Source organism: Canis lupus, chromosome 17 (assembly GCF_003254725.2).
Source record: "Canis lupus dingo isolate Sandy chromosome 17, ASM325472v2, whole genome shotgun sequence".
NCBI classification, from domain to species: domain Eukaryota; kingdom Metazoa; phylum Chordata; class Mammalia; order Carnivora; family Canidae; genus Canis; species Canis lupus.
In genome coordinates, this window is record NC_064259.1 from 35,254,782 (window position 1) to 35,268,410 (window position 13,629).

Below are 13,629 nucleotides of genomic sequence, written 5' to 3' on the forward strand. Positions count from 1 at the left end.
AAGAGGAAGAAACCATCCCAACCAGCAAAGAACTTGGCTGCAACTGTCAGTGGGATTAAGGGACACTGCTGATTCTCAGAGGGTGGCATCAAGGTGGCTGGGGTCTGGGCAGTTACAAGAGAGCTAAAGCTGAAACTCCCCATGGCTGGGGGCTGTGTTTCTTCTCCGTTTTTCTGCATGCAGGCTACCTCAATAGCAGAAGTGCTCTGTCTGACTGCGTTCTTTGGGAGACTTGTACATTTTGCAAAAGTCACTCCCCAGATGGTTTTCTGGAAGGATACGAAAAACATCTGCATCATGGTAACCATAGTGGTGAGTGATCATTATAGTGCCCTGAAGAGTTTGTGATCAAAGGCAGAAACTATGAAGAGAAAAGGTGGAATAGATTTGACTTGGTTAAAGCAACAGTGACAGACTTTGGCACAGCAAACACCACTAGCACAAGTACAAGTGAATCCCAACTGTGAAGCAAATAAGGCAAAATATGACAGTGTGAATGCTGTATTTGAAGGTAGCAAGAGCACTTCCAAATTGAAGGGGGAAAAAACAAACTCCAGTAATGCTGAAAATAGAGGAAGGCATCTTGTAGAAGAAAAAGTGAATAATGGTAAATATGAAAAAGATGTATAATTTAAAAAAATATATTAAGACAGCAATTAAAACACCATGTGTTTATCTATGAAGTGGTATGAGCAAAACTGCGAGAAAAAAGAACCTCTTACACTCTACTGAAGGGACGAATAAGCTGTCTTTCTGGAAGGCTGTTCTGCAGTTCCTTTCAGAAGCCTTCAATGTATATTCCATTCCTGGGAATTTATCTTTAGGAAAGGAGGATGTGTTCAAAGATATAGCCACAAGAGTGGTCATGGCTGAACTGTTCATAATACCGAAAAATTGGAAACAACTCCATTTCCTGACAGATACATGTTAAAGAAAAGGTGACACATCCACTCAGCCCTTTAAAATAGTGCTGAAGTAACATCCTGTGTCTGTTCCCAAGGGGAGGTGCTTATCATTCATTAGGTCAAAAGAACAAGTTACAATAGAGCTGAATCTCATCTTGGTTAAGAAGAAAAAGGAGAGAAGGTGTACAACATTCACAGGGCAATCTGGGAGGATATACGCTAGGCAGTTATGCCCAGAGGGGCTGTACGTAATCCCCAGGGAGGCCCCTTTGGTGATTAGATAAAGGTACTTGAGAGTTAGCATATGGCAAAGCAGCCAGCCTGCCTGAACCATGGTTCTTTCCAATTAACCCCTGGCTCAGCCTGCAGGCCTCTAAGCCATCTGTTTTCAGAGCTTCCACAAACACTGATAGGTAGGGGTCCCCATGCTGTTGCTGTTACTCATTTCGCCTCCGAGTTTCTTTTGTCTGTGGCCAACTGCTTGCTAGCAGTTTCTACATCTGCGTGTCAACACAAACCTAGTAGGATGAGACCCACTGTCTTTGACTCCAGCGCTCCCCTAGCTGTTTGTGCCTTAGGTCCCAACACCCAGTTCCTAGTCCTCTTAGTCAAGATTCCCTTTTCTTTCTTGCATCTGGCCTCCCCAGAGACCCTCGCAATGCCTCTTGCCCCGTGTCCATCCTCCCTGCTTGGACTATTGCAGTAGTCTCTGATGTGGCCACACATTGTCTCTTTGTTGCATGCCATTCTGTTCCCACAATGTGGTCCAGTCCCTGGCCACCCCTTTTGGGAACTGCCACGGTCACCTCAACCTCAGTTCCCTGGCTGATACATCCATTTGAGATACCGCAGCTGGATTAATTCTCCAGAAGCACATCTTCAATTATTTCCCTCTCACACTCAAAAATGTCTGTGAGCTCCACCAGACAATTCAGTGCCCCCAATCCTGCAAATTTGTTCACAGAGGCCTCTTTACTCTAGCCAGCCCGAGTCGCCTGCTACCCTACACACGTACCATTCACCCCTCCTCAGGCTGCGGTGGCTCTTGTGCCTGAAATACCCACGGTCTCTTCTCACCTTGCTCTGAACATTTGTTTTGATCTCCCTTCACGCATCTGCTGAGCCCTCAGAATATATAGACTATCTATCTGTGCTTTTCTTATTTTTAGAAATATTTATTAAAATATTTGTGGCACACTCAGTCTGGGAGGGGTACCTGTGACCACAGGCTTGGATTTGGTCTATAATGCCATCCATGCTGCCCGATGCAGAATGGCAGAAGATGGAGAGGGGAAGTGGGAGAAGGAGGTTATTTTTGGAAGAAAGAGCAATCCAAAAAATCTTGAATATATAAGATAGAGGGAGATGCTCCTGCTAATCTCCTCCCAAAAGAGGGTGTTCTTTCATAACCTCATCTGCTGCTTGGCCCCCTCCTAGGCCAGGGTCTGATGTACCTCTGTATCTCCTAAAACTCCTAGCCCAATGCTTAAGATACTGTGGGCACACAGGCACTCTAAAAATTTAAGTCAGATCACGGTGCTTCCCTGCTTTGAATCTTCCAATGCCTTCCATCTCACATTGTAGAAAAGCCAAAGTCCTTGTCACAGCCCAGGCTCTCTCGTCCTCTCGTGTCTTCCACCCACCCCTTCCCACACCCTCCATGCACAGTGGGGCTGCTTCAGGCTGCTGTGTGCACCCTCAGCCCTTTGCCACACCCGGGTGTTCTCCAGAGCACAGACTACCACCTGCTGCAGAGCGTATTTATCATTGGGACTGTTCTTTCTTACTGGAATGAGCGCTCGTGAGGGCAGGCACTGCTCACTAAGCTCTTTGCTCTCTCTCCAGAACTAGAAGGACACCCTACACTAAGACACACTCTGTAAATGCACGGATGGAGTGAACCAAATGAGAATGCACTCTTGCCCTGTCTGGGTTTGTCCATCATCTGTTCCCTGGCATCTCACTCCTTTGCCTTTGATGCCCTCATTTGAAAGACTTCCAGGATTCTCCAGGTCCTGGGAATGAGACTTACCCTTTCAGCCTGGCCCTCAAAGCCACCTGCCACTAATCCTCATCACTTCCTGCTTCATCTGACCGCACCCCACAGGGCCCTCTGCTTCCCAGACACACCAAGACTGTTCCTCCCTGAGAGTCCCTTTACTATGTCTTATTGCTGTGGCTCTTGACTTTTTTGAGTTTTATACTTTTCAAACTATCTTTGTTTTAAGATTACATCAAGGAGTGCCTACCCACGTAGCCTTCTCTAACGCCATAATGTTTGGTGATTGCCTGTCCCAAGGGAGCAGGAGCCTGTCCCCGCTCCCCTGGGACAGCCACACTAGGTTCCCTCTGGTCGGTGCCCAGCACAGCTAGCCTCTTCCTATGTCTGTGTCCTGTCTCTCACCCTGTGTTGGATCTTACTGGGGCCTCTGTGCCTTGCTCAACAAACACTTTGATGGTGGTAGATTATTATTTTTTACTTACATTTTCCTAGAACACACTAGGTTCTTCTTTTGCCCTGTTCTCAGGTGATCACAAACCCAGGCAATAAGGATCAGTAAGGATTTTCTGTGTTCTGGATTTTCCTACCTCTGTTGCTAGGCAACACAACCTCTCTTTCATATGTCAAATTGAAGAAAAGTTAAAGTTATTTAGGATGTAGTGTGGAAGCATGTAACAGTGCAGATAACTGCATGGGCTCTGATGTCAGACTCCATGGATTCCACTGTCAGTTCTGCCCCTTCCTAGCTATGTGGCCAGGGCCACATGCTCACCCTCTCTGTGCCTCAGGGGTCTCTATCCAGGGATAGTGCCCACCTCAGAGGTGTGGTAAGGATAACAGAGAATAATTATGGGAGGTGCTTTTTATACTCATGGCACATAATAAATACACAAATGACAGCAATTATTAATCTTCTATTACAAAATTAGAATTATACTCTTTATGAAACTTGCATTAGTGACCTTCCTTCTGGGTCAGCGAACGTGCATCCACACTGTCACTTCCTGTGTGTGTCCTCTAGCAGTGTGACACTGACGGTTTTGTCCTGTGTCTCTTACAGCTGACTTTAATCGATTTAATTATCTATGGTTCCCTGGAAGCTGTTAATATCCACAGCATTCGGTGGTCCAGGGCCCTAAGGCCAGTCTTCCTAATTAACTTCCCTGAAAGCCGTCAGGTAAGGATATACCTTAAGGATATGCAAGGGTTTGTTTTTGTTTTTGCAGAAAATTAGCTAATTTCTTGTACCTGAAATTAAATTTCATCTCCACAGATCCGAAGAACTTTCAGAAGCATCCGGAACACTCTGCCCGATATCCTCTACGTCTTCCTCTTGTTTATGTTCAGCGTGCTAATCTTCTCCCTTATGGCCTTGAAGCTTTTTGGGGTTAGGTGAGCACACTGCTTTGGAAGTTTCTGCCTGTGAATTCTCTCCTGTGTGGGTTCAGCCTGATGGTGGCAGAGTTTGTCACAGGAGTCTTCCTCATTCAGACCCTCCAGGAGTGCTCTTGAAAGGGGAAAAATGCATCAGAAACCACAACTTTATTTATGTGTGTGAGTTCCTCACTCTGTGTTTTTGGTTCCTCCTTAGGAGTCTTAAAACAGTGGAAGGCTTGCCCTACTTCACAGATATCCTGGAGATAGCGTTTGAACTCTACGTGCTGGTCACTACTGCGAACAGCCCCGATGTCATGTACGTCCATCCCAGCTCACGTTCATGGACATTTGCTACCAGGACAGACTTCACTTAGTTAAAGACGGCTGTCTGCTAACACCAGCAGGCCTGAGAAAGGCGAAATAGTGATTTTTCTATGTATTCATATTCATTATAAAAATTTTCAAGGAATGTGAAATGTTTACACTAATGATAGCCTACCCTCTTTATTTAAAACTGAATTTAGGAGATTAAAAAAAAATCTGAAAGCAACAGGAAACATTTCTTGAGACACAACTCTTAAATATTTGAGCCCACTTTCTATTCCGGGACTTTTTTGAGTCTTAAATTTAAGTAGTAAGACATCTGTATGAAGGAGTCATGGCTTGACCTCCTAAGTATTGGTGTGCTTTTCTGGTTAAAGGAAGCGAGAAAGAAATGTAAAGATTCACAGTTGTTGCCTTCCTTCCCAAAATGCCAATTTCTCCACACAGGCGGACTTTACTTAGGAGGAAAACATTATGTGGGTTTTTTTTTTTCCCCTAATGTCCTTTGTATTATGGATTAGCCCTGTTTGTGGAAGTGAAATTATTAAACAGCACTACAGAACTCTAACTGCAAATGTCAGTCCCAACTCATGCTGTACTGCTCTTTGGGACAGGTGCAGGTTTTCTGTCATCTAGTTCTTTTTTATTTTTTTAAGATTTTATTTATTTATTCATGAAAGACACAGAGAGAGAGGCAGAGACATAGGCAGAGGGAAAAGTAGGTTACTTGCGGGGAGCCCGATGCAGGGCTTGATCCCAGGATCCTGGGATCACGTCCTGAGCCAAAGGCAGACACTCAACCACTGAGCCACCCAGGTATCCTTGTCATCTAGTTCTATGTGGGATCATCACGTTGTTCTGAGTTGTTACTCACTCTTGAGCCTGGTTCAGACAAAACACAGGCAAGGTACAGTTCTGGCCAAGGGTGTGCTCTTGGATATTTCCCTCAAACCTTGCCAGCAGTGCCCCCACCACCCCCCATTTAAAATATGATTTCCATTAAAGGTGGAGTAAGCACACATCCTGATTTATGCCTCTCATCTTGGTGCTATTATTATGGTGCCCCTTTCCTTCTCACTGTCCTAGAGTGGCTAGAAAATTATTGGGCCCCCCAGCAGAGCACCCTGGTGTCCCTGAAGAGCCTTGAGTAGAAGCCCAAGCCACACTGCTTTGAGAGTTCTGGGCAAGTCTGTGTCCTTTCTAGGCTTCAGTTTTCTCATTGTGAAGGGAGGGAATGGGATCAGGGAATCTCCAGGGTCCTAGCTGCCAACTCTATAAAGCACTAAGAAATTCAGAAGGCAAGTTCTGAGTCAGCTAGTTAGCGTTAGGGCTGGTGATGGCTCTGTGGCCCCATTGGATAGCAGATAATGATGCAGCATATGCAGGGCAGTGAGAGTAAGAGAAGGTTTTGCTATGCCTTGTGCATGTGGATTGTCCATCTAGGATGGCACCTGAGGCCAGCCTTTTATGTGCTGGGGACCTAAGCTATGAAAAACCATGCAATATCATTCTTTCCTTCTAGGATGCCTGCCTATAACTTCAGTCGGTGGTACTCTCTGTACTTCATCACCTACATCATCATCAATACCTACATCTTCATGTCCGTCTTTCTGGCTGTGGTCTACAACAATTACAGGAAGCACTTAAAGGTACCATACATGAGTGAAAGGGCGGGTGGGAGTCGGGGGACTGGGCATCTGGGCTGGGTCCACAGGCGGGGAGGCTGGCAAATGCATGTGGTCAATATTTGAAAGTGTCCTTTTTCTTTTGGCTTTGGCCAATCTGAAGACTTATTCGGTGTCTTGCTCTATTCTGCTGGGTGGGGCGGCTCTTTACCAGTCTAGTCATGGGTCTAACAGTGAGTCTGGACATTGTGGGCAGTGACAGGGCTCTTGCTTTACTCCTTGCTCTTAAGGCATGAAGTTGCTCATGGCTCCTTGAAATGTTTTTCCTAAGAATGGGGGTTGGGATATTCTGCAAGCTCCCAACTCCTTTTCCCCTCTCCAGCAGAAGCAGAAACTTCTTAAAGCCAACAGTTCCTGCCCTCGTACCTGCCTGTTTGATTTATGTCTGGAGAATTCCTGGAGGTGTTGGGTGGGCAGAAGCTTCTGAGTACTCGGAGTGGAGGATGTTTTATTTCCAGCCCAGAATCCACCAGGATACCTCAGCCATGTCAGCCCTGCACACCTCTCTCCTTGGTTGATTTTTCATATTGCAAGACTAGCTGCACAGATAGGCTTTTCATCAAAAAATGATTTTCCTTAAGGGAAGACTTTGCCTTTTGGCTCGTGATCCTTTTCGTTCTGTCCTGAGTTTTTCATTGCATAGGGCTGCTGCCACCAGGGAACAAGAAGAAAGTCAGGGAGAACTTCAATAGTTTGCGGCTAAGGAGAAACAGATGGTAGGGCTGAGCCTGAGATTTGGCCCAATTGGCCTTTGAAGATGTCTGACCTGTCTGGGCCCTGATGAGTCTATGCACTGTGGGGCCTTGGGCTACCCCTGCCTCAGACACCAGGCCTCCAGGGACCCTCCTATCCCGACTTCCTCCCTCTGGGTGGAAAGAGGCTGTCCCAGAGGCTGTGTGCCTCTCCTCTTTGCTGCTGCTGGACAGAAGTGTTGCTCTAGCCCCCACCCCCAACCCCAACCCCAACCCCAAGGAAACATTTCTTTGGGTAATCCTCTGCAACAGGGATCCATCAGCAAATGTCTTAAATGTGCTTTAGGTGCCCAGCACCATTCAAAGCTCTGAGAAGTCAAAGACGATTAAGACACAGCCCATACCCCTTAAAAAGTCACAGTCTAGCCACATAATCAATTAAGTGAAGATGTTATTGGGTAACAGGCTTACAGTGAGCAGTAGGAGTGGGCATCAGGTGGCTGACATAACCTGAGGAGGGCCACCCAGCCTATTCTCTCTTCGGGAAGATTCCCGAAGCTCCGGCCAGATGGCAGCTCTAGGCAGGCCAGCTGTTCTTCCTGCCCTGGACCTCTTCCTTCCGGACCACTTCTAGCCTGGTTTCACTTCCCCCGCTTTTCTCCTCCCCCTCCTGTCTTTCTTGACTGACTTAATGGCAGCTCTATCTTCTCCCTTTCTGGGTTCTCCCTGTGTCTCAGCAGCACACCCGATTTCCTTCCTTTCTGGAATCTCCCTTCCTCCTGGGCAGAGTGGAGTTGGGACCAGTCTGCCTCCTGCTGCTCTGTTTCTCACCACACAGATTATCCTTCACAGACTCCCTCATTTCAACTTGGTAAGATGAGTTTTGTTTATGCAGACGGGTTAGCTATACATACCTGCAGCCGGGGAGGGATTGTATACCTTGCTTCATAGACCCATGGGTGCCTTCTCTTTGGCTTGTCAAATAGCCTGAAACACTTAGGGGAAAGAAACAAGGCTATCTTGGATCTTTCTCTTTCAAAAACCCACAATCCTATTTTTTAAAAAACCCACAATTCTGTTTTTTAAAGAATGAGATTCTCAAACTGGCATACCTGAAACGTCGCAAAATGATAGAGGCTTTCAACATTCTGAAAGTCAAGGTGGGCACAGAGTTTGTGGTGACAGAGGCCCAGTGGAAGCGGCTGGCCAAGATCGTGATGCCACACATCAGCAGTCCCCACCTGGAGCTCCTTTTGAGGATCTCCGACGAGGGACAGAAGGGGCACGTGGGTAAGAAGCCTTGGCCTCTGACATTCCTCTTTGCTGTATGTTCAAAAATGGGTGACTCCTGAGGGTGATTCATAAAACAACAGTATATTATTTTTTAAGTTTGCAAATAAAAATGTATGCTGGTGCTCCCTGCTGGCAGCAATTCAGTGGAACTTGGGTCTTCACGCTGTGTTCCGACAGGGCTGTCCCCATACGAGTTGTCAATGGGTAAGGAACCATCCCAAATCTCTTACCCTGTCACAGTCGTTCCACTGCTGATCTTGCCTTAAGGAAATCATCTAAAATAGAAGAGAGCTGTGGAAATGAACATCTACATCGCATTCAATATTTGAAAGCAAAAAGATGAAAGTAACCTGAAATTCAGGTATTAGTGGTGGGTAGCTATTATGAATGGCACTTCATATCTGTGGCATGTTTAGCATGTGTGAGCCATTGCCATAAGTGTTTTCAGCACATGGTGTATATGTGATCACTGAGGTGGGATTTTTGTCATCCTCATTTATCAATATGGAAACTGAGACTGGAAGAGGTTAAGTGGTTTGCCCAAGGCCACGCAGCTGCAAAGTGGTAGAGGCTGTCTGATTCCCAGACCTGTGCTTTGTGTTAAACCGCCCCAGATTCTGATAGTCACATAATGGGAAATCTTGGTGACATTAAGAATGACTGTAAAGATGGTATGTCAATATGGAAAGATGTGAAGTGACTAAAATACATCCCAAATTGTAGCATACCCTTGCTTCATCCGTTTCCAGAAGAATTTAGATGGGAACATCTAAATTCAATGGGAGTGGTAGGTTCCACAGGATGTAAATTTACCTGAGACAAGGACTCTCAAACTAGTCCTGCAGAGCCATAGGCCTAATGAGGACTCCATGCACGTGGGAGAAAGAGATGACAGCGGGTCTCTGGAACTTATGTAAAAAAAAAAGAACAAAGAGAAATGTACAGTAAGGCACTGCTCAGTGGGTGGTGCTCACATCTTCCAGTGTGAATTTGGGATCTGGGATAGAAGACCACCTTTGCCCTCTTGAATTAGCAGGATTTGACAAGCACCTTCCATTGAGCCCTGAACGTGTCTCCTCAGCCACCCCGCTCAACATAATGGCTCTGAGTGTCTGGTCGGGAGCCAGGCTGATGACCCCTGTTAAGGACTGGTGGTGGTTGCCTATGCCATTGAGCATGTCAAGGCTAGGGTTCTGCCGGTGGTGGGGAAGGGCAGCTGGTGCCCTGGGCAACCCCTGAACGTGGTGCTTCCTGAGTTGTGTGTAGTGAAGCTTCTTAATTTCTCACCTGTCATAGACTGTCCCTTTGGTAAAATACAGCAAAAATTAAATACTCAGAAAAATGAAATTAAACAGTGTAAAATCCAAGTCCCATCTTTTCATTATTAGAATCAGTGAACATGATCCTGGCAATTGTTTGACAAGTTTTTATATTCAGCACTTATCCCACAAAGGGTGGGGAACACAAGAACAGAACCAGGGACCACTATTTGAAGACCACTGCTCTAGTACTTAGAGGAGAGGGTTGGTACTCGAGTCTCCTTGGATGTCCCACTTCAAGAACCAGGGTACTGTGGCTGGTCACTCTAGTCCAGGTGTTCCCAAACTTCAGCCCCTCTGTTTTTGAGAATTCCCCTTTGGTGATTTTTTAGTACCTCTGTTGCTTCTAGACAATTGGGACTCTGAAGGTGTCGGTGAATCTTTAGGGCTTTATGAGCTTTCTTTGCAGTTCCTTCTGTAAAGTTAATTCCTAGATTAGTAGAAAAAGGTCAGATGTTCTAAACCTAGAGATGGGAACTTTTAGGAGTCTTTGTCATGCATGAGAAGGCCCATATACTTGGGTATCTCCGGCTCATCTAGAAAAGATACACATGATCTCCAGGACATACTCATACGAATGTTTTTTGGTTGATGGGGTCCATCTAACTTTTGATAGTCATCTCTCAAGTGGGAGGATGAACAGCTTTTTTATGTCTTGTCAGCTTCTTCCATGTTCTGGGCTGTAAGTAGGGTAGCTCTTAAACAAACTGTTCGGTTGCATAGGATAAATATGGAGCATACCAAACACATCCAAGTTCTCCTGGCACCCCTACTTGTTTGGATGTATCACTCCATGAATTACATGAGCAAGAGGAAGGAGGAGCTTTTTTTTTTTTTTTTTTTTGAAGGAGGAGCTTTTTGATGCTACCCCACAACTTCCTGGAGAGTGCCAATGACGATCTGGATACCAGACACCACCACCACCACCTGCCCGTCTGTAGAGGTTCTTTTCTGAATGTGGGTTGTGATCTTGTACAGGGTGAGATCCGTAAGTGTTACCGAAGGAGGCTGGTCAGTGACAAAAGGGAGCAGAGGAACCTGACAATGAGGCATGGCTCAAACCCGCTGTGCTATAGAATGTTTTCATGCTGGCCAAGAACAATCATAGCAAGGGAAATGTGTGGACCAGCTGACATTATATCTCCTCCAAAAGTGAGAAGCTTCGTGTCTTTACAGTGGTCCACAGTCATCCAAGAGATAATGAAAGTCAGTATAAGTGTTGCAGACTTGTGAGAAATAAGAGAATCTCTGTGGGCAAGGGCTGCAAATCCAGATCCCTGAGCAGAAGACAGAGATGGCAAGGACCAGCCTTCTGTGCCTCACATGAAGAGCATGATGAACCTGTTCTGAATTTCATCTATTAACTTTAATATACGTTATTGTAGACACATACACAGATAGTCATACCAATGAATATGCTTAAATGCCAGTGTGATTAAAGCTTGAAAACTTAAAAAAAAAAAAAGCTTGAAAACTTTAGTTTTTATAGCATAATGTAAGACAATTGTTGCATAATATTTTAATTTGAGTGCCCTGGAGAACAAAGCTATTCATACATAGGGACATGACATTTTAACTTCTTTGAAAGTCTTAGGTAAACCCAGGTTGTTGACTATTTATCTCAACATTCATTCATGCAATGCCCCCAACTCAATTAGTAATTTTAGGAAATACGTTTTAAAAACCATATTGCTGACACTAAGGATTTGTCAGAGAAGAAAATTCTGCTTGCTGTTACCACACGGTTGAAGTGGGCAACTCTACAGGGCCTTGTGATTTATAATATTTTGTAAGATTTACACAAGATGATTGATGAAGATCTAACTTTTTAAACCACAACAGTTTAAATCATGCCACATGGTTCTAGCTGATGTTTAGGTTTATGGATGCTTAAATGTTAGTTGAGATCATGACACCAATTGACCTATAAAGGTGAAGGGTGTGAGTAGTTCCAGCCATTTTAACCTCTTTGGAGAAAAAAAATTATACATGAACTAAAATACCATATTTATAGTTTGTATTTACATTGGAAAAATCAGGAAAAAGACATGAAGCCACATTTTAAACCCTAAATTATAGAACAATGTACTAGTTTTTCTTTACAGGGAGCATTAAATCAATTTGGTTTAAAATTTTAAATTATTTTAATTTGTTTAATGAATTAATTTTGTAACATTTTAATCTTCATCACAAGTCTTTAGATTTCAACTTTTTAAACCAGATCTTTAAAATGTGTCTTTTTACCAATAAAATTAATGAACATTATTTTTCTCTCCCAGTGGCCTTTCTGCAGCAATTAATTGTTGGCCTATTGTTAATTTATACATCTTTATAAATAGTTTTTTTAACTAGAGACATTAAGAACATTAAATAAAGCTAGAATTTCCTGGTTTCTATCTGATTTTCTTAAGAAATTATAGGAATACTGTTTAAATTAATAGTTTGTTGTATATATTTTATATTTGAGGTCAGACTTTATAAACCAATTTGTTAATTCAGGGTTTTATCTGGAAGACATGTCAAGGGGAAAATCATTTAAAAACCTGTTCGTATTATACTTTATTTCTTTAGAATTTTTAATATGTTTGTGCAAGCTAAGAGTTTGTCAAGGATTTTGTTAAAAGAAGCAAAAAAGGTGATCATTGAACTTGAAATTCCCCTTTTCTTCACTCTAGTGGGTGTTTTGTTTGTCAGTTTGGTTTATGATTTTTTATAAGGGGTGGACATAGCACATTTAAAGTATAAAGAATTTTTTATTGATTTCTTAATTTTGTGAGAGTCTTTAAGTCTCCATTCAGAACTTTAGGAAAGAAGTGTTTGCTTTAACATAATCAAATTAACAATGAGTCGAGAAATTTCCTGGTTGTGTTGGTTTTCCAGGGCAGCCATGACAAAGTACCACACACTGGGTGGCTTAAAAACAGAAATTTATTTTCTCATGGTTCTGGATGCTAGAAGTCCAAGATCAAGGTGTCAGCAGAGTAGGCCTCTCTCCTTTGGCTTGTAAATGATTGCCCCCCTGCATCTTCACATGGTCTTCCCTCTGTGTGTGTCTGTGTCCTAATTGCCTCCTCTTGTGAAGACACCAGTCATATTGGATAAGGTCCCATCCAGTGACCTCATTTTAACTACCTCTTTAGAAGAGGCCCCTTTCCAAACACAGTCACACTCGGAGGTCCTTGCAGTTAATACTTCAACATATTAATTTTGAGGGGACACCTGTCAGCACATAACACCTGTTTTGCTGGTTCTGGCCAAGATTGTTGTCCTCCTCTAGAACTTTGTTCTATCTAAGGTTTACCTGCCCCCACCCTTCCACATAACTAATCTTTGATATTTACATTATCTAAATCTCAGACTTGAGGGTGCCTGGATGCTCAGTAGTTGAGCTTCTGCCTTGGTTCAGGTCATGTTCCCCGGGGTCCTGGGATGGAGTCCCACATCGGGCTCCCAGTAGGGAGCCCGCTTCTCCCTCTGCCTATGTCTCTGCCTCTCTCTCTGTGTCTCTCATGAATAAGTAAATAAAATCTTTAAATAAGTAAATTTATAAATCTCAGACTTGAGCATTTGCTTCAGGAGGACAGAACTGCAGTAGTTGTAATTCATCTGCTGCAGACTTACCCATTCATGTAAATGTGACCTTCTTGTCCAGGCTTCAGATGACACCACACTGACAAAACTAAGCTACACCTGAATGTAATTCTCTTACTCTCTAGTGGCTCTACAGACATTCAGCAGAAGTAGCTCATGACCTTCTGAGCAGGTGAAGGAGGTAGACAGGCACTCCCGAGACACACCCCTGGGACCTCGATCTCTATTTGGTGGCTCATGATTGGGAGTCAGCAGGGAGTCTAGGTCATCAGCCCTTCATTCTGAGAACTTTCAGAGATATGACAAGAAGAAGGCACCAGTGAGCTTATGGCTCAGTAGACTCCCCAGTATTTTACTTTTTGCCAAATAGCATGGTTGATTGAAATATTGTTGCCAATGCAACCACATCTTTACATGAGACAGCCAGTAAGATTTGTCAGC

The 13,629-nt window shown here is 44.0% G+C and overlaps 1 protein-coding gene across 2 annotated transcripts in view; it reads left to right on the top strand.

The window, feature by feature from the left end:
• The window catches only part of LOC112664422 (uncharacterized), a 39,887-nt gene that overhangs the window by 12,067 nt on the left and 14,191 nt on the right, over positions 1-13,629 (top strand). For both annotated transcript variants that reach the window (XM_025453980.3, XM_025453981.3), the window contains exons 4-9: positions 184-312; positions 3,968-4,084; positions 4,181-4,299; positions 4,499-4,600; positions 6,131-6,257; positions 8,074-8,275. In XM_025453980.3, coding sequence (XP_025309765.1) covers positions 184-312; positions 3,968-4,084; positions 4,181-4,299; positions 4,499-4,600; positions 6,131-6,257; positions 8,074-8,275 — 796 coding nt within the window. The remainder of the gene's footprint in view (positions 1-183; positions 313-3,967; positions 4,085-4,180; positions 4,300-4,498; positions 4,601-6,130; positions 6,258-8,073; positions 8,276-13,629) is intronic.